At 36.3% G+C, this 21,680-nt stretch overlaps 1 protein-coding gene across 2 annotated transcripts in view; it reads right to left on the reverse strand.

Annotated features, from left to right (window-relative positions):
- TXNRD1 (thioredoxin reductase 1) overlaps positions 1-21,680 on the reverse strand; it is a 56,687-nt gene that overhangs the window by 17,094 nt on the left and 17,913 nt on the right. For both annotated transcript variants that reach the window (XM_045553068.1, XM_045553067.1), the window contains 10 exons: positions 17,158-17,280; positions 15,301-15,373; positions 12,423-12,542; positions 9,966-10,108; positions 9,446-9,561; positions 8,111-8,336; positions 5,668-5,760; positions 4,995-5,071; positions 4,373-4,529; positions 1,291-1,398 (listed from right to left, as the gene is read on the reverse strand). In XM_045553068.1, the coding sequence (XP_045409024.1) occupies positions 1,291-1,398; positions 4,373-4,529; positions 4,995-5,071; positions 5,668-5,760; positions 8,111-8,336; positions 9,446-9,561; positions 9,966-10,108; positions 12,423-12,542; positions 15,301-15,373; positions 17,158-17,244 (1,200 nt within the window). In that variant the 5' untranslated portion in view covers positions 17,245-17,280. The remainder of the gene's footprint in view (positions 1-1,290; positions 1,399-4,372; positions 4,530-4,994; positions 5,072-5,667; positions 5,761-8,110; positions 8,337-9,445; positions 9,562-9,965; positions 10,109-12,422; positions 12,543-15,300; positions 15,374-17,157; positions 17,281-21,680) is intronic.

The following is a 21,680-nucleotide window of genomic DNA, read 5'->3' on the forward strand; positions in this document are numbered from 1 at the left end:
TCTTCCAACTGCTAGCCTTAGTTCAAAACATGATTGGCTATCTTTTTTTTTTTTTTGAGACTCTGCACTCGCCGGGGTCATCTTAGCTCGTTGCAACCTCAAACTCCTGGGCTCAAGTAATACTCCCGCCTTGACCCCCCATAGTGCTGGGATTATAAGTGTGAGCCATGGAGCCCGGCTGATTAGCTACCTTTTAAAAGCACACTGATTATGAAGACATAATAAGTGTTCTTCTATGTTATAATACAACATACATTTTTTAAATAAATGTGGGTTATAGAAATGTAATATATAGTATCATAGTATCACAAGTATATAGAAAAAAAATTAATTACCCCAAATTGCTAACAATTGCTACTACAGACATAAATCTATTTGTAGTTGTTTCCTCTTTCCCTTACATTCTTCAAAATTTCAACTCAAACACGTTACTTTTATAAGAGAATAAGCAAATTTTAAAGTTAATCTATAAAAAATATGGAATATATATTAAGAAACTTAAAATTTAAATACTTTTTGATAGAAAATCTATCCTCAAAAACTAATCAGAGAAATAAAAAATGAATTATAAGGAGATTCATCATTCTATTTGTAATAGTGAAAACTATAAACAACCTAATTAATAAAAGCATGGCTTAACAAATTATACTATAGCACCCCTTAAAAGAACTATTACACTTCATTTCTCCTCTTTTATAAGCACAAACACAGACAATGGTGTTTTTAGAGAATTAAAAGAAAATGTTCATAATTGTAATACTAATGGTCAGAACAGTAGAAATGCAGTTAATTTTTAGTTTTCTTCCCATTTTCTTATATTCTTCAGATTTCCAACAATATTGTTTTAATAATCAAAAGAAATCAATAAATGTGATTTTAAATGTAATAGGAACTATTATTGGGTCAAAAAATGGAAGATAAATCAGATATAAGTATAGTGTCAATACTAAATTTCTTAAAAGTGGTAACTGCATTGTAGTTATATAAGAAAATGTCCTGCTCATAGGAAATACACAATGAAGTATTTTTAGGGGTAAAGGAACATTCAACTTATTCTGAAACGGTTCGGGGAAAATAATACACACAAACACAGAAATGGAGAATATAAAAAGCATGTAAGACAAAGCAAAATGCATAAGCAAAATGTTAATAGTATCTGAATCTGGATAATGGGTGCACGGAAGTTCTTTGTGCTATTTTTCAACTTTTCTGTACACTTAAATTACTTTAAAATTTTGAAGAAAAAAATAGTAATTTAACATAGGAGAAAATTAGAAAAGGAGAACTTACCTCAATATTTTCTTCCCCAAATTTCTCCACAGCTTTCTCCTCAGAAAGGCCACAAGCACCATATTCCAGAGGAGTAAATACAGTTGTTGGAACATTTTCATAGTCACACTGTTTAAAAATAAAAGTAAAGAGTTATAACTTAAAAAAAAAGGTATACTCAAAAAAGTTCAAATTGAGAGAGGAAAGTAAACTAATAAATTTCTACACAAATCATGTGAAATCCCAATCCCAGATATTAATTAATGTACAACATTGAGAATCATTAACTTAGGAGAAAAGTTTTAGAAGTTCGAAGTATGGTAAGACTGATGATAAAAAAAGAGATTCCTGTGGCTTCTCCATCCATCTACCAACTGATGTTACCAACAATGACACACTTTGTCTCCCTTAATAACACTGCCGAAAACAATACTGGTGTACTCACTTGCTGATAGTCTCATATTATCAGTGATAAAAATTAAAAGACTTCTTTAGAACATCAACAGGTAATGCATATTAAGAGCCATAAAAGCAATTCATACTTCTGGCCCAATAATCCTATCTTTGGAAATCTAACATATTACTATATTTATATTATGACATATAATACTAATATAATAATAGCTTATTATACAGAAAAGGCTGCATGTATTATCGAGCATTGCTGCAGTACTCCATAGTGGCAATGTTGGAGTGGCCTTAAAATTCCAATGATTGGGAAGTGGTTCTATAGGACATACCTTCAATGTAATACTATGCAGCCATTAAAACGAAAGGAAGATCATGGGGGAAAAAAAGTTAACACTTTTGACAGTATTTTTCAAAGTCTATGGTATGATGTTAACAGGTGTAGATGACAAAAGGGTTCTAGAGTCAAACAAAATTGTAAAAAGCTGAATTAAGCAAATAAGCAGGATTCTCTACTATCATATTTCTCAGAATCTTTAATATGCTAATGTGAACTATGAAAAAATATACTATGTGAATGAAAAAATATATTATGTGAATGCCAAATGTGTTTGTAAATGCCATTTGGTTAAAACCTAGCAGTTACATTTGTACAGAGGTGGGCCTAAGTAACATCCTTCTCCATTTAAAATATGAGAAATGCAATTCTCAGTCTCCGAAACAAGGAAGTGAAATCTTTAAAATATGACCCCCACCCCGAAACAATTAATATATCTTTTCTCTCTAAAAAGAATGTAAATCCTTAGAATTCTGTAATATAAAATTAAGTGCAGACATCCACATACAGCCATAATGGTGTATCAGGAACTAGATTTACCCTTGTGCTTCAAACTAGAAAACCAGACAAATATGAAGCAAAACTTTTTAGACATTGGCCAATAGACAGCTTAGGCCTGTGATCCCCGAGGGAAGGGAAACAAATGAGGTGAGCCCTAAGACTGTTAACAGCTTACTGCCCAGAGGCAGTTTCTAGGCCTCAGTGCAGGGAGAGGAGGTTTAAGTAGATCTCAGTGGTCCTTCCCAGTTATGAAGACAGAGAGATCACAGCTCAGGGAAACCAAGGTGGCTTGAAGCTGCAGGTCAGAATACCTACCAAACAGGATGGAGCTGCCTGTGTACAAAGAGAGTTCTTGAGTTTTTTTTTTTTTTTTTTGAGACAGAGTCTTGCTCTGTCACCCTGATTAGGGCGCTATGGCGTTAGCCTAGCTCATGGCAACCTCAGACTCCTGGGTTCAAGCAATCCTCCTGCCTCAGCCTACCAAGTAGCTGGGACTACAACGTGTGCCACCACGCCCAGCTAATTTTTTTCCATTTTTAGTAGAGAAGGGGTCTTGCTCTTGCTCAGGCCGGTCTTGAACTCCTGACCTCAACCGATCCTCCCACCTCAGCCTCCCAGAGTGCTAGGATTACAGGTGTGAGCCACTGCACACGGCCTGAGTTCTTGAGATTTACACAGGTCCTCTTAAGATTATGGCTGAGATGCAGAAGGAATGTCCAAAGGAGATGAAAAGATCTAACGATTTTTTTTTTAAGGAATTCTGTGCTATAATGATTTCAAATTTATTTAGGTGCAACCTTTTGCATGTTTACTCTTTGGTTATTAATGGTATATAAAAATATCTCTTTCTAGTTTAGGAAACCACAAAGATATAAATTCAAGAACAAATTACATGCATCTCAATCTTAAGCTACATTTCTAAATAGCTTTTCTTACCAGATACTAAACAATTATAACAATGAATACAAGATGTAACTCAAAGAGGTAGTGTTGTTAAATTTATTCTAAATAGTAGCATGAACCAACTGCTATTCCCTGGACAATCCATCTGGTATTCAAAATCTTTTTTACTCCCAATCTGTTAATTTCAAAATATAAGATTTTATTATGCTATAATCCAAAATAACCTGAAGTCACAAATAAATTTTACTAGCATCATTCTATGAGGTTTCCATCACTGTAACCACTGAAATCATCCACAATGATTTATACTCAAGGAAAATGGGTAGTGACAAAATTCTTTACAATTAATGTTTCTAGAATCCTTTATTAAAAGTTAAGCTATATTTATTCTTTTCTGGCTATCTAGTCCCATGAAAGATGCTGAAGAGTTTCAATTTCCTACATTGACTTTAAAATATCACCATAAAACATTAATATAACATTTAATACATTCAACAATCTAAGATGGAAAGACTCTACAGCAAGGACAGGGGAACAAGGCCTGAAGAGTGGTTTCAGCTGCCCTGCACATTGACACCATTACCTAAATCCCCAAATCCTTTTATAGCCTAGTTGGCTATATAAAAAGATTTAGAAAACTATACTGGTGATAATGAAATTGATATAAAATGCAATGATCAAGAGTACGTGGAACATAATAGTGTCAAAACTTGATTAATCAAGCTCTTCTTACTCATAGTGCAATTCCAAGAATAACAATTTTTATACTTAAGTCACAAATGAACAGCAACTGTAATGATGTCTTATTTGGAATACAGCTAATAAACCACATCTAGGATGCCATCACCAAAATAACTAAATTATTCAAGACCTGGAAAACTTCCCAACTACCCCTAAATAGGGAATTGGGAGTATTATTAACAGTGTCTAGTGGATGACAGCCTCAACACTTACCTTGACAGTGGAACCTGCATAAAGCCTCTGAGCCAGCAATCTTCCTGCCTGGATTGCTACTGGGGTGAGCTCCAGCTTATCCTCCAATACATCGCCAATGGCATAGATATAAGGCACATTGGTCTGCTCTTCATCTGTGACAGGTATTTTTCCAGTCCTGTAAATTTATTCAGTTAAAAATCATAATCAATTACCCTATTAATAAAGTAGAACAAAATCCCCTTTCTCCCAAGGAAGCCTAAAACTATGACTCTAGCTGAAGGCAATATTCTAATGTATTGAAAACAAAACAAAATTGCTCAGAGGAACTAAAAAGCTTAGTGACAACTCTGCCCATTATTTTGAAAAAATCAAAGAAATAGGAAAACTGTAACAAATAGAATGGAAAAACTGTAACATAGTGGCTAAAATTGAGAATACTAAATTATAATGGAAGGAAGGGAGGGAGGGAAGGGAAATATTAATGTGAATGACATTGGAAGAAGAGTTTTCTAAGCATAAAAAGGGAACTCTCTAACTATGGTAAAAATTAACTTTAAGAATCTAACTCTAGAATTGATCGATCAATGCAGTAAATAACCAAAGTAGTATTCAATATGGCATAATAAAGACTTTTTCTTACTTTTCATTTATCTTCACTCCCACAGTTTCTAAGCCAATTTTTCTTGTGCAAGGATCTCTTCCTATTGCCAGCAACACCTGACAAATTAATATATTAGTGAGTATTAACAAAATGGTTTTGCATGAATTACTTAATCATATTTTTCTCTGCTTATTTAGACTAATCTAATTTCATTTTCCAGACCTGGAAATAAATATTTCATTAACAAAATAATGCAAGAGTTTAAACAAATTAAAATCTTTATGGAAAAAATCCTTTGAACATGATATAGCAGAAACCCTTTTCCATTTCTCATTAAGAGAAAGGGAGTTAATAATTCCTTAATAAACCTATCCAAGTTCAAAGACAATGACAGCATAGCCTATGACTGAATTAAGTTATTTTTTAAGTGGTGGCTAGGGAGATGAATGGGGAAGAACATGGGACAGAAATCATGGCTCATTTAGAAATTTTGGTGCTTTTGTATAGCCATCTGACAAACAATATTGTTAAGTTATAGCGGAGAAAATGTGAAGCCACACCTGTACAAAAATGAATTATTGTTTAAGTTATTAAGATGTCTTAGAATGGGGATGGAAGCAGTACATTTTAGAAATATCTAACAGTCACTGTAAGTACCCAATAAGCACCTTATTTGCTTTCTGATAAAGTACTGACCCAGGCCCACTCTTACCGTATTATATTCTCCTTCGATGGTTTCCTCACTATTGGTGGACTGGGCTACCACCCTGAGTTGGCCTGGCATCCCCGCTTCAATTTGTTCAACCTATAAAAGCGATGAAATTTTACCCTGAAATAAAGACATTTATCAAGGGGGATAACTGTATCTTCTCCTATCTGGTTAACCCAAAGTTAAAACATAAAATCTTGCTTGAAAAGTCTTTTATGACCTATCTCCCTCATTTTAACATCGTTAGGATAATCAAAGTGAGTCTTTAATTTAATTCCCTTCTTTTTCACTGGTTAATGTTGTTCGCCCAAGAGGCTTTCTTTCATAGTTCTCAAATAACACAATTGAGAGAGAAACTGGGAAAAGAAGAAAGCCAGAGAAAGCATACTACAATCCCTAAAATCAAATCACTGACTTTCTGTTTTCTCCAGGTTCCTATCTTTCCATTCACCCAGAACCTTTAATCCCATGGAGAGTCACTGTTGCCCAAATTCAGAGATTTTCTTTTGACAACAGATGATCAACATTCACTGACAACAGAGAACAGATACTGAAGTATTAAATGGGGCAATAATGACATAAGTAACAGCTAGAAAGCCTAAAAGTCATAGTGGGCTAGGAAATGTGTGTGTTTGTCATAACTAGGGGTTGTCCTTGGTTGCTAAAGGTGTAGAAAGGAATGAGCAAGTCCTGATACTTGTGCTACTGCAAATGAGAATGAACACATGAACCCACTACACAAAGATGCCAATGATAGCCTATAGACTGGGTAACAATGACTTAGAAACCCTATCACCTGGAAGCTTCTTAAGTATGTAGTTAACCTTTGTCTCTGAATAATAGCCAAATAATGAGTTCCTGTAAAATATTTCCTAGGAGAAATCAAAATCACCTGCAATTTCTATTCTACCTTTAAAATACAATGACTCAAACAGAGTTGAGGGTCATTTTATTTTCAACATCAATAAACAGTAAAGACCTTCTTGAACCCCTTTCTTTTATAGTTAAACCTCTTTAAACATAGTGGAAAACTCTTCCCTGTTTAATTTAAATTTAAATGTTTTAATCTTTGGAGAACAGCTGAATTGGCCCATAGCTTAAGATTTGTTTCAAAATGATAAGCAAAGGTCCTCATCCCACCTCTATCATTACTCACTTTCGTGCTGCAGTTAGGCCTTTTCCATATTTAATGCCCAGCTATGAGAATCATACCCTGGTGAAACCTATTGTACTAGGCAGAGTCCACCAGGTTTTTAAGAGGGTCCACAACTCCCCAAATGTTAAGATATTATACAGAAAGATGTTACTCTTCTATCAGTACATCATATACATACAGCTGTTTTCTTATTATAGCCCTAATGCAAATATAGCATATATAGCTTTACTCCCTAAAAAACAGCTACAGTAATCAAGTACTGATAATTCCCAGAGAATTTGCCACTTAATCTTCACAACAATATTACGAGATAGATTCACTTTAGGCTTATTCTTTGCCAGGTACTGTTCTAATTACTTTGTAAGTGTTGGCTAATGCAAACTTCACATGAACTGTGAGATAGATGCCATTATCAACTTCATTTTATAGAAGAAACTGAGGTTCAGAGAGGTTAAGTAACTCTCCTAAAGTCATACAGCAAGAAACTGGCAGAACAGTATTTGAATCCAAATCATTCTGACCCTACAGCTCATGCTCTTATATATCAGCACTAAGAGATTCACAGTCATGGAAAGAACTCAAGTTAACCCATTAAGAAATTTTTTAAAATGACAGTTAAAATCCCTTAACTTTAAAAAAAACAGTCCCTGTACTAAAGAAAATTATCTATCAGTCTGAGATATACTAGATATACTAAGTGACCAATTTTATCAGTCTTGTCTATCAGAACATTTGCAGTAATGTTAACAAGTCCCAGATACAACTTGGCATATTATTAGGTCTTTTTAAAAGAAGATTAAATTAGAAAGGCTAGCCCATGTAACAAAATGATATAATCGTTTCTAGGGAAGCCAGAATTATGTAGTGTGTGTGTTGACTGTACTATATGCCAAGGGGAAATGTGGGAGCGGAAGTAGGGTGGCAGGTGGGGGGGATAAGCCTAATCTTAAACTCTTATTTAAATTTCTGGAGCATATGAAGAAACAAAGTATTAACAGACCAAAGATAATAAAATAAACAAATGCATAAAGAGAAGCATTAAATAGAACAGAACCAAAGGCTAAAAAAAAGTTGACAAAGGAAGAGAATATTAACCTATAAATTTAAAAAAAAAAAGCCATTTAGGTGGCAGGCAAGTACAAGTTTATATACCCTATTTAACAGTTGAGGAATCATAGCATTCCTGACAGTTTACAATGCTGAAAAGGATGCTTCTACTACCCAACACAACTCTCTTCTTGCCTTTAACATCAGTACAGAATCAACAAACCTACAGGCAACCCTACTTACCTTGATTGGTACAAATTGTTTTATAAACTTGATACCATGTTCTTCCATGTGTTCACCAATTTTGTTGGCCATGTCCTGGTCAAATCCTCTAAGAAGAATGGACCGTACCATAACAGTGACATCTAAACCAATACCAGCAAGAAATCCAGCACATTCCAAAGCCACATAGGATGCTCCAACCACCAGGGTCTTACCCGGGCAGTAAGGTAAGGAGAAAAGATCATCACTGAAAAGAAATTTAAAAGGGAAGGGTGGGCAGAGAAAGAAGAGAAAAATGTACATAAGAATAATGACTAAATCAAAGTAAATATTTTTACTTTCATAAGAACAAGATACTTTAAGATTATAAACATTCAACTACCTACACACACAACGTATGAGGAGTTTTCATAAGGTCCTGATACTCTCCCTTTCTTGCCACTCATTCACCTTAGACTACTCTCTGCCAGGCACTCAGCTGCTACTCAGTTGCTTTCGGAGTAGTAGCTCCAGCTACCCATAGCTAAAACATAGCAAATCATATAATTTCTGATATCAGTCCAACTCACAGTCACATAAAATTTTATTGTAAACTCTTTGGAATAAATCAGATATTTGCAAACCCAAACCCCTACTCTCAATCCACCACTCAGCTCTCTCTGTGGAGAAAAACCTGTTATTTCTCAGCTGAAACATCAATTATTCACAATGGGGAGAGGGCTGGGGAAAAAACTTTCAGTATCTTGTTTTTGCAATATAAAAACCAACTATAAAAAGTAAAACCTGACAAAAATCTTCAGGTTGAGTTAGGAATATACAAGACATAGATCATAAAAGCATTGTTAGAAAATGAGTTTTTAAAAATACACAACAGTCTGCTATGGTTTGAATGTTTGTGCCTGCAAAATTCATATGTTGAAATCTTAGACCCTAAGGTGATAGTATTAAGAGACAGAGCCTTTGGGAGGCTGGTCGAATGGTAGTGAGTTATTAGAACGTATTAACATTAGTGTCACTAAAGTTGGTATACAACCTCCACTGCTAAATTTGACTGGCTTTAAAAATAAAAAATAAAAATATATATATATATAAAGTATATATATATATATATATAATATATTAGTGATATTAACAATTCTGTGTAGTAAGATGATCAATGCTTATGGTTTTCAATTTTTTAAATGTTCCTGTTTAAAATAATTTTTACTTTTTCTCAAACCCCTGTTCCTACCCAGAGAGAGCAAAAATGTGGCAAAGAACTCTAAAGTCCAAGAAATGGACTAAGTGGGTTTACAGAAAAAAGCAAAAGCAAAATCCTCAATAGGTTTTCTTTCCTCCCCCACTTTTTTCTCTTACCTGCTGATGCAGTATTCTTTGTCGCCAGGAATGCCCAAGTAACGTGGCCTTTCACCGGTGGCAATGAGAAATCTCTCTGCTGAATAAATTTTTTCTTTGCCTTTATTATTTGTTGCCTACAAAGGAACCAATATGAAAACCTTAGTAAGTAATTATCCCTTAAAATTGTAAACTTTATAGTTAACAAAGGCCATTTACCAAATTGTCTCATTTGATCTTCATAATTTGATAATACAGTAAGATCTGAAGGCTGAGTAGCAAACAGGCTTGCTCAAGGTCACAACACTATTAAGCAGTAGAGCCAGGCCTCAAATCCAGGTAATCCGGTCCAGAACTCCTACGTTTTACCACACTCCCACAGAAGACCCCATAAGAAGGTGTGATAGCAAAAATCACCAAACTGGGTAGTCTGTGTCACAGTGGCTATTACTTTTATTATAATACTTTTGATACTTAGATACTTTCCAACCAAAGCTTAAAAAAAAAAAAAAAAAAAAGCTACTCTGGATGTCACAATTACCTTAATCCTATGAGGACCAATAAATTGCCCATAGGCATTCTCATAGACCACCTTTTTCTCCCGCAGAGCAACTCGGTAGCCCCAGTTCAGAGAGCCAATGTGATTCTGCACAGCTTCTGTCATTTTTTCCCAATCATGTTTAACTGCATAAGAAAATAAAACAAAATATTTAGCTTTTCAACTTCTGGCAAAGATCACTTCTCAATAACTACTCACATGAAACACAAAGAGCAGGGCTTTTAGTCTAAAAGGACAAGTCCTTTATTTTGAACATATACACTACCTTTCATCTTCAAATATTCTTTCCCTTTTAGAAGACTACCATACAATTAAATAATGCAAGGCTTCCTGGCAATTCTCAAGACTAAAACAACCTTACACAAATTTTTTTCTTCTTTACTTAAAAATGAACTGGAATTTTACTTTGGATTGTTAAGTACTGATTGCTGGGGTATATTAAGGCTTAGGATTCTGTATTTGTAACAACGACGACAAAAAAAATCCAAGAGATTACAATGTAGTCAGGTCTCGAGTTACTAAACTGGTTAAGTGCTTAAGCCAGGAGCTGGCAAACTATAATACTATGAGCCAAATCTAACCTATCATCTTTTTGTAAATAAAGTTTTACTGAAATGTAGCCATGCTCATTTATTTCCATATTCTCTAGGGTTGCTTTCACACTACAATGGCAGAGTTGAGCAGCTACTACAGAGATCATATGGCCCAAGAAGCCTAAGGTATTTGTTATTTGGTCTTTTACAGGAAAAGTTCACTGACTCCTCATTTATACAGGGAATTTTAAGAGTCTATCTCATTTCTCCCCAAACTTCCATCAAAGAGAAACATATTTTTGATTCTCTCATAATTAAATTAATCATCTAATTAACGAATCCTTGGGGCCCTAAAGTATTACTAAATTCCAAAATTTAATGAATAAAAATCAACCCTTTGTCATTCAATAACTTATCAATGACTGGGAAAAAATAGAATATGGGTAAATACAATCTGGTGGTAGGCAGAAGGCAGGTCCTAGGAAGTTATGGTTTCGAAGGAAGAAGAAAATCAATATATACTGAAAGCCTCTCTCATGGAAATGAGGAAATCTGAGTCTCCAATTCAGTGGTTAAGTAGCCTGACCAGATAGTAAGTGGTGAAACCAGGTCTGTGACACCTAATGGCCAGGCCAGCCTCTGGAAGTGGGAATGACAGCACAAAAATCAGATTGTGGCCTCCTAGAGAACAGATCATGAATCTTCAATTCATATGATCATAAAATGTTAGAACTAGAGCAAATACTAAGAGATTAGTTCAATAAAAAAAAAAAAAAAAGTAAGTGCAGAGGCCACTGTGGTTATGGTGGCAGAAGGACTAGGTGTCTGGGGGTGGGGAAGGCTACAGGGAGCCTGGGCCAGCCTGCCTCTCTGGCAGCTGTCTACCACCACTGTAACAAGAAAAGGCAGGACTCACTGTTTCTCTACCAGGAAGGGGACATGTGCCATTCATCTAGCTGCAGTAATTACCAATACTTTACCAAATTTCTTATTATATCCCTCTCTCTCATAAGGATCTGAAGAAACAGATGTGACTCCAACTTAAAAAAAAAAACTTTAAAGGTAACTGATTTTCAAAGATTCCAGACATGAAATAAGTACTGTTATTTTTAAATGGGAAAAAGCAGCATCAACATAGGAAGCCTGAAGAGTTTGAGTGCGAGGAAAAGTTTTCAAGCATGTATTTGTCTTATTTTTATATTTAATAAACTGAATAAATTAAAACTCTGAAAAAGCCACAGAACAGTTTACTCTAGTTACTGGCTGGAATATTTTCCCTAAAATACCCCACACCCTATAAATCTCAAATCTATAGGCGTTGGAGTTTCACTCTTCAAGGACAGGGTGATATATGTTATTAATTTGTCAGGAAGCTGTGCCAAGCCTCACTTTATTCTTCTACCAGATAATGCAATCTACTTTCTAAAGTTAACAATTGCCTCTTCAACTTGTCTAGGCTTTCTAGTATACTCTAAATATTCTTAATACAACAAAGTCTAATCACTCCCTCCTCAATAAACAATCATCACTCCCCACAAACATCAGATGATAAAACAGACTTCTTTGAAAGGAGAGAAAAATCCAACAGCTTCAAAAGAAAACAAATGCAATTAATACTTTCTTACAAATTACAAATGTTGTATAATTTCTTACAAAGACTATGTAAGAACTTATTTGAAAAAAATCTGGTTTTCTCTTACAGAAATACCATACTCCAAGCACAGTATCTATTGTTACTGTAGTAACTACCTGACAAAGGATAACTACTGTCATTTTATTCATGAAAATGTAAACAACAAAAACAACTTCCAGGGTATTTGCTAGCCTCGTAAAAATGAAAAGCAGACCCAGACCACAGCTCACCCCCTCAAAAGCACAAACAGAAGAGTAGTTTTCCCTCCCATACCCGTCTCCTCGACTTTCCATCCGTAGTTTCGTGAGTCTCGTAAGGCTTGCCCTAACAAAGCTGCTTGGTGCATCAGTTTTTTAGGTATGCAGCCCACATTCACGCATGTTCCTCCAAGACCTGCAACAACATTGAGAAATCAGTTTATAGACTGCTTTACAAGGCTTCAAAGTTCAATGACTATTACAATTCTATGAAGCATCATAATTTATTTGCTTAATGGGGCCAATACCATTTGTATAATTTATTTCTAAGTCTCTCGATGTTTCTAAGTTCAGAGAGCTTTATTTACCACACACAGTAATTCATCCTAAAACAAAACAAAAAGAGGGGCAGATTCCCACAATTTCCATATACTTCAAAGACTCAAAATTAACTGTTGATAAAGATGTCAGAAATTGAAATTTTACTATGTGCATAACCCTATAGAGATGGCCCCCAACTTAACAATGGTTTTACTTGTAATTTTTCAACTTTACAATGATACCCATACAACCATTCTGTGTTTTACTTCAGTACAGTATTCAATAAATTACATGAGATATTCAACACTTTATTATAAAATAGGCTTTGTGTTAGATGATTTTCCCCAACTATAGGTTAATGTTAAAGTGTTCTCAGCATGTTTAAGGCAGGCTAGGCTGAGCTAAGATGTCTGGCAAATTAAGTGTATTAAATGCATCTTCTTCTTTTTGTTTTTTTAAGAAACAGGGTCTTGCTGTGTTGCCCAGGATAGAGTACAGTGGCCCAATTATAGCTCACTGTAACCTCAACCTCCTGACTCAAGGAATCCTCCTGCCTCAGTCTCCCAAGTACTAGGACTACAGGGGCGTACCACCAGGCCTGACTAATTTTTAAATTTTTTTGTAGAGACAGGGTCTCACTATGTTGTCCAAGCTGGTCTCAAACTCCTGGCCTCAAGTGATCCTCCTGCCTCAGCCTTCCAAAACAGTGCGATTACAAGCATGAGCCACTATGCCCATCCTTAAACGCATTTTCAACTTATAATATTTTCAACTTATGCTGGTTTTATCAGTACATAACCCACACCCCAAGTTGAGGAGCATTTACACTTGCCATTGAATCTATGCACAAACTACCTGGTGAGTTCAGTGGGTCTAAAACTACATTTAAAATTTAACATATCTGTGCATTTTTTAAAGGAGGTAGTCTATAGCTTTTGCTTAATTCTAATAGACTCTCAAGGACTCCTGACTTCCCTCATGCCCTAAAAAAAAGGTTTAGCATCCCTAAGTTTAAAGAATATGGTAAATAGCTTGTTTTCATTAAAACAAAATGCACACAAGTGGGGAGGTGGCCAAAATGACATGAGTAACAGTGACAGATGGCAGTGGACTGCACAGCTCAAAGGAAGTCCCCTGAGCAGCATGCTATCAGAGTGCCACTATGGTGTGTAAGCTCCACAGGGCATAGGGTATATACCTAGCACCAAGAAGAGTGCCTGATGCAGAGCTGACACTTACCGAATATGTGCTAAATAGATGAATCAGAAATTGTGACACCACTTAATCTGGACTTCCTGCTTCTTGTCTCATTCTAATGCAAGCAGCCAAGCAATCTTTTAAAAATTTACATATCACTTCATTTCCCTACCTTAAATTCCTCAAAGGCTTTCTGCTATGTGCTTTGATGAGTCCAAATTCCTCATCATGACCTACAAGGCCCTGTACAGTCTGATACCTGCCTTCTTCTCCAGTCTTACCTCATATTACCACTTCTAACTCCTCCTACCCGTGCCACAACCAAGCAGGACTCTTACCTACCTCAGGGTCTTTGTATGTACTATTCTCTGAGCAAGACAGAGAAAAGCTGCCCGGCAGATTCTGCCTTACCTTTTGGGATAGTTGGCTCATTCTCATTCTTTAGGCCTCTTCCAAATGCCACCTCTTCAGAAGCCTTCCTTGATAATTTTCTCAAAGCTAAACTCTCTCTTTTGCCTAGTTCTCTCTATCCCACTATATAATTTTTTTTCAGCACTACTTATCACAATTCATGAAGTTCTTTTGTACCTCTCTAGAATGTAAGTGCCCCAAGAGCAGGAACTCTGTGTGTACCATGTTCACTGCTACATCCCCGTGGCATGGTTCATAGTAAATGTTCAATAAACATTTGCTGAATAAATGAATAATAAACATATAATTCACCAAGACTCAGAAGCAGCAGGGGTATTCATTAAGGTATGTATAATTCCAATTACTGTTGAATAGACGAGGAAGATTTAAAACAGAAATCCATGGCCAGGCGCAGTGGCTCAGACCTGTAATCCTAGCACTCTGGGAGGCTGAGGCGGGAGGATTGCTTGAGCTCAGGAGTTCGAGACCACCCTGAGCAAGAGTGAGACCCCGTCTCTCTAAAAATAGAAAGCAATTATCTGGACAGCTAAAAATATATATAGAAAAAAATTAGCCGGGCATGGTGGTTCATGCCTGTAGTCCCAGCTACTCGGGAGGCTGAGGCAGGAGGATCGCTTGAGCCCAGGAGTTTGAGGTTGCTGTGAGCTAAGCTGTTGCCCGGGCAACAGAGCAAGACTCTGGCTCAAAAATAAATAAATAAATAAAAACAGAGATCCACAGATGAGAAGTTTACATTTTCAGTTATTAAGCCCCTAAATACACTAGATTACTCAAATATTTACCTTTATATAATAGTTTATTGATAAGGTTTTTACTACCTTGACTCTGTGCCAAAGGACCTACATTTTCAGCATTTAACTTGAGTCCACCTTAACTTAGTTCAAATGAAAGAGATGTGTGTTTTGTTTTGTTTAACTTTATCAAGTTTTAGGAGCCACTTAGATCAATGCCAGTGAAAAATGTGCTTCTGCAAAATTACTTCTAGAACTACTTTAAAAGCTTACCCCATCTAGTTCCAAGAGGGGTGGGAGTGACAAAATCCAGGACCATCACCTTCTTGCCATATTTGGCTGCCTCCTGAAAAATAAAATTATTAAAATGAGTTGAAAAAGTTAACATGATAAGCTGGAAATGGCCTGTTAAAATCTATGCCGTTGTTATTAGTATAATGCCTAGAGCATAACTAGGTTATTAACACCTGGAAATTTCACATCCAAGATAAAAATTAAAAGAGATTCAGATAGTTGTGAGGGTAGATGTGAAAGTTATGCAGGTTATAGCTGTAAAATTGTTAGAATCAGCTGGAAACCTTAGAATTTTCTTATATAATTCCACTCAAACAGTAACAGATTAAGCAATAATCTGAAAAAAAGTGGCCACTTCCAAGCAAGTGCTAAGTAGCTGGTTTACTGATAGTCTACAGCCCTTGACTCAACCTGTGTCCTATAAGGTAATATTTTTTAAAGCACTTCAAAGTTTTATCTAATTTTGTTTCTATGGCAGAATACTGGAGAAATTTTTCTTCTGAAATTGTCAGATTTCCTAAAATTTTCACAGGAGTAACCCATGAAAAAATTGACAGTATCTATGAGGTTTCCAAACCCATTTTTAGGAACATGAGGAAAATTAGTCAGAAATTTATTTTGCAAAATATCTTTTATCTATCTCAGAATAAGATTTCCATAGTGGCAACTAGGCCTCCAAAGATTATTTGAAAGGACTGAGTCTGTGTTCTTCAAATACACCATCACTACAGTAAAATGCATCAGGTATTACTCCTGAATCACTTTCAACATAACACTACTTCATGCTAGACATTGGCCTGCTCTTAATTTAGGCAGCTTCATTTGAATCTACCCTTACTGATTCACCACAAGCTACACCTTAGGGGAGTATAATAACCACTTCATCTTTTAAATGAACCAGCCAGGCAAGGTGGCTCATGCCTACAATCCTAGCACTCTTGGGAGGCTGAGGCAGGAGAATTGCTTGAGTTCAGGAGTTTGAGACCAGCCTGAACGAGGGCAAGACTTTATCTCTACTAAAAATAGAAGAATTAGCTGGGTGTGCCGGTGTGCAACCATAGTCCCAGCTACTCAGGAGACTGAGGCAAGAGGATCACTTGAGCCCAGGAGTGTGAGGTTGCAGTGAGCTAAGATGACACCACTGCACTCTACCTAGGGCGACAAAGTGAGACTGTCTCAAAAAAAACAAAAAAACAAAAAAACCCTAAAACAAACAACAAAAAAAAACCCTGTTGGGTAGGGATGACAGGCCCAATGGCTCTGCACATGCGAAATGTATCTTGATTCAGGATCAGGAGCCTCACTCCTAACCTTCCTTATTGATATATTCTTTTCCCAATCATCTCCAGGCCACAGAGTTAGCGGTTATTCTGTTAGATCTCCCCATATATACAGAAAGCAAATCACTTTTAATAAATAAGTTTAACAAATCCAATTACTCTTTCTTTCTACTGGGGAGGAGGGTTTGTGAATAAAGAAATCATCAAGTGAAAAAAACAAACATTAATATTGATAAAGAATAAGAAATGTATTTGTTTAATTTCAAACCATTTCCACACAACATCCTTATAATCTTTGAAGTCAACCAAACTTAAAATGAATAAAAATGTGTCCCAAAATACTGAGCCCTGTACTTTCATATAGAAATATACATATTTCAATCTAGAAAAATGATTTATGAAGTAGTCCCTTAACATGTCCATGTCCTGCCCAAATTAATGTGTAAAATGTTACAAGAGCAGATCAAAAAAACTCCACAGAGAATACAGAGAACTCTGTTAGGAATGTTAACATTGTAACCATAACCCAGATAACAAACAACCCAAGGAGCCTTGCCTTAGCAGCTGCCAGTCCTCCTGAGCCACCTCCAATGATGACAAGGTCATAGTCATAGGACTCAGGAAGATCCTCAGAGCCATTCATTTTTAGTAGCTTTTGAAGTCTGCCCTCCTGGTAAGCCTAAAGAAAGATAGTAGAAGGGAAAATACTTTAACTTAAAATTTGCAATGTCCAAAAAGCTTTGTAAGAAAACCTTTCTTTAAAGAAAAACAAAAGAAATTTTCCAAGGAAAAATTGTTGTTTTGATTCATATTACAGCATACAAATGGAAATACTCAACCTTCCTTCAGGTGGTCGCTTTCTTTTAGGTTATTATCCCTGAGGATAATGCTTTTTACATCACCATTAACTACTTTGAAGCCTTCATATAGTACTTCTGCACAAGTAAGGTCGTGACAGCGCAAAAAAACCAATTAAGTTTAATCATTAGCTCTTCTTTCCTATGATTTTTAAACTAGGTTTTAAGTTAAGTTTCAAAAAACATTTGTACTGTATGTTTTTAACAGAAGCATCCATATAGTTTAACAATCATCTTTACTTTCTAAACAAAGCTAAAATGGAAGGGTTATGGACTCAGACTAAGATAAGGGACTGGTAAATACAGCCACTGCTAATAATCTCTATATAACAATTTTTAAAACCACAATGAGCTATTACCTTACCCCAGTTAGAATGGCTTTTATTAAAAAGTCCAAAAACAATAGATGCTGGCATGGATGCAGAGAGAAAGGAATGCTTATACACTGTTGGTGGGACTGAAAATTATTAATAGTGCAACCTCTATAGAAAACAGTATGGAGATTCCTCAAAGAACTAAAAGCAGACTGACCATTCCATCCAGCAATCCCACTACTGGGTACTTACCCAAACGAAAAGAAGTCATTTTATCAAAAAGACACCTGCACTCAAATGTTTGTTACAGCACGATTCACAATAGCAAACATGTGGAATCAACCCAAATGCCCATCAATTCATGACAGGATTAATAAAATGCAGTATGTGTATACCATGGAATACTACTCAGCCATAAAAAAGATAAATTAATACCTTTTGTGACAATCTGGATGGAACTGGAGACCATTCTCCTAAGTGAAATACATGCACTCACTATTAAACTGAAACTAACCAATAAACACACATGTGTACAAAGGGAACTAAAACTCAGTGGAAATCAACCAGGGGAAAAGGAGGAGGGGCAAAAGCCTACCTAATGGGTACAATGAACACTATTTGGGTGATGGGCACACTGACAGCCAGGACTCGAAGCATCACAAAAGCAACCCATGTAACCTGAAACATTTGTACCTCCTTATTAGTTTGAAATTAAAAAATATATATATCAGCCAAATATTTAAGGCTTTTCTACATTATTTAGCTGAAGCATAAAATCTAGAAATTTCAAACAAAATTATTAATTGGTACTGACCTGCATGAAAAATTGAATGTAAAAGTTGCTACTTCTGTAGGGTATTTTATATAAGCATGACTCTATAAAGCTCATTCCTTTAATCTGCATATGCATGAAGTTTCCTAAATTTAGTATTTAGTTTCCATAGACTTAGCATGTAACAGACTTTATAACTTTGGTGTTAGACTCTCAATTTTAAAAATCCTTTCATTCCACTAGTTTTTATACATATTAGTTATATTTCATATTGGTTTAGAACACTGGTTTGGTGATATATTTAGTACTACTTTTTATTAAAATAAAGATCTGTGCTAACAAGATATGATTGGAAAAGTTGTTAACAAGCATAATAAAATGATTTTAAAAAGTCAAATCTTAACCTTAATAACCAAAAAAGCCCCAAACTTACCAGCCCAGACTGCACATTTCTCTCCTGCCTACCATCAGATGTGGGGGGTGGAAGGCAGAGCTTGGGATCAGCAGAACAGGGTGCTTGGGCTGCGGAAGGAGGTGCGGTGGAAGAATGTGGAGAAGGAAGTGCAGCACTGTGACTGCCTCTCGGCAGCATGGCGGGTACACATGGTGGCACAGGGACTGAAGGGAGAACACTGGGAAACCAGCAACAGTGGGGACAAGACAGCACCACCCTGACAGTCTGCACAAGAGGTCTAATGTGGGAGGCTGGTAAACACAGCCAGTATTCATCAACTGGCATTACGGCCAAGGCTCCTCCTTCAATACAAGACACTGTGGGGGAAAAACAATTTGGTAATAATAGCCATTCAGATCAAAGGATCAATATAAGCTTCAGATATAACTAGTGTTACTCCCTAGATAGTCTCACAAAGCATGAGGCTGACTTGCTGGTTTAAAAAAGATAACTAATGCTGCTAGATGTTCTGTTGGAAAAGTAACATACAACCTAATTTTTTAATCTCAACCTCATTTTATCTGTATGAAGTTAGCACAGATGGCAACAGAACACAGTAACTGCCTGTCTAAATGAAAACCATCAGTTCTTAAAACCTACCTCCCCCAACATACCTATTGGAACAAATTAAAGAAAATGTATCTCCTCAAGCTGAAAAGCACATACTCCCCTTCACCAATGTTTACAATCTGACCTTTACTGAAGTTCTGTATCTAACCTGGGTTCTTAGGGTTCAAGCTTAAAGTCAAATTTTAGCAATCAGTGCAGAGATTTTACAAAGAAAGCTCCGGGTGAGCCTGAACATTGTTAACTCTATAAGGTAAAATCAGGAAGACACAGGTAATTGAAGCATTCAGTTGACCCTAGAGCTAAATATTATTTTAAATTTTAATTCAAGTTAAAATTTAAAGTGCTGTCATTCTCAGCACACATAAGTAGTATTGAGAGACAGCAGAAGACAGCTCCTCCAGACAGTGTAAGAAAGAGACAATAGAAGACAGCTGCTCCAGACAGTGTAAGGGAGCAGACATGGGTTAACGGGAGACAGGAGAACAATGCCTCTATCCTCCTCCAATTACAATTGCTAAAATAATGGCTTCTGACTTGGTGGATGATACAGGACCTCTCAGGGCATCTTTACAATCAATCTTCAACTATTTAGGACTTTGAAGAGCTTTTTTTTTAATGTAGGTTTTACCCATTAATATTTACTACATTACAAATTGAAACTAAGAACAAACTTAAAATATTTATTAATAAATTTAAAAAGAATGTACCTATTACATGTTAACATGAACATTTTTATACAAATATTTTTTGAAAAGTAAGAAGAGTGGCATTGTTTTATATCTTTGCAATTCTCTTTAATGTCTGGCTTAACAAAAGATATAACTCTTTGTGCCATGGTCTTAGTGTGTTGAAAAAAAAAAAAAGATAGCTCCTATCTCTTTTCTCCATGCAATCTCTTGCAGCATCACCTGTTACATAGCCTCTGGAAAATTCCATGGTAGACATGCAAGAGAATGAGTGAAAAGGGCAAATAGCAACTTAGCATTATAAAAATAATTTTGACCTCAGAGTACCCCTGAAAGAACTTCAGGGGCCCCAAGAGGAACCAAGACATACTTCGAGAACCACTGCTGTAGGATATAATTGTAGATACACACCTCACCTTCAGGTTTTTGTTACTTTTTGGCCAGACTTACACATTGGATAGTCCCTTTTCTTCCGTCTGCTCCTCACATGCCTCTCCCCAGACCCCACTCCTAGTAAAACACTGCTCCAGACCCCTGCAAAGAGGCACAATACAGAAGCAATACAGGGCCCTGGTGTCGAACTAACCTGGGTTAAAATGCTTGCTCTTACCAACCACTCGAACAGCTGGGTGACTTGGACCAATCATCTAATCCTTAATGAAGTGAAAAAACCCCTGACCTTATCAAATGGCTGAGTTTAAAGGAGATATACATGTTAGCATAGTGGCCAGTAGGAACAAATCCCCGTAAGTTACTAATTGTCCACTTCCTACAGAAAGGAAACTGGGGCTAAAACAAGAAGCTCTGCACTATGTTTTACAGGTGTCTCCTGAGTTTCCCTGCACCAATCCACCTGAAATGTCCTCTTCCTATCAAATCCTGATTCAGTATATAGCAAGACTAGCATATGTCTTAGTTTTATTCAACGTACACAAACATATTACCCTTCAAAAGCTTGTCTCTGTGGGTTGGGAGGTTCTTTTAGGAACACTCTGAGGCCCCAATACAAGGCCCATTTTATCCATCAAATCTCCCGCGAGTTCCCATTCTCCTTTTTTTCCTTTGTAACTCCAATAACACATGTTGTCAGGGCCCTTAGCACAGACTGCTCCCTTACCAGGGATGTCCTCTTTTATCCACTCCAGCCCTTCATGTCCTTCAAAATGTAACTGGAAGACTTTACTTGACAGTCCCTGGTGGGTGCTCCTTCTCTGAGATCCCACTGCCACCACCACACAATCCTATCAACTCTGCAGACAGGCATCTTATCTTGTCTTTCATTTCTGCAGCCCCAGTACCAACTCTGCATATATGTGATATTCAAAAACATTTTTAGAATAAAAGACCTGGGTACTAGTTTCAACTCTGCTATGCATACCAAGAGGCTGGGCTTCAGTTTTCTTATTCATAGAATTGAGAGGAAAAC

This window comes from Lemur catta, chromosome 6 (assembly GCF_020740605.2).
Source record: "Lemur catta isolate mLemCat1 chromosome 6, mLemCat1.pri, whole genome shotgun sequence".
Taxonomy (NCBI): Eukaryota; Metazoa; Chordata; class Mammalia; order Primates; family Lemuridae; genus Lemur; species Lemur catta.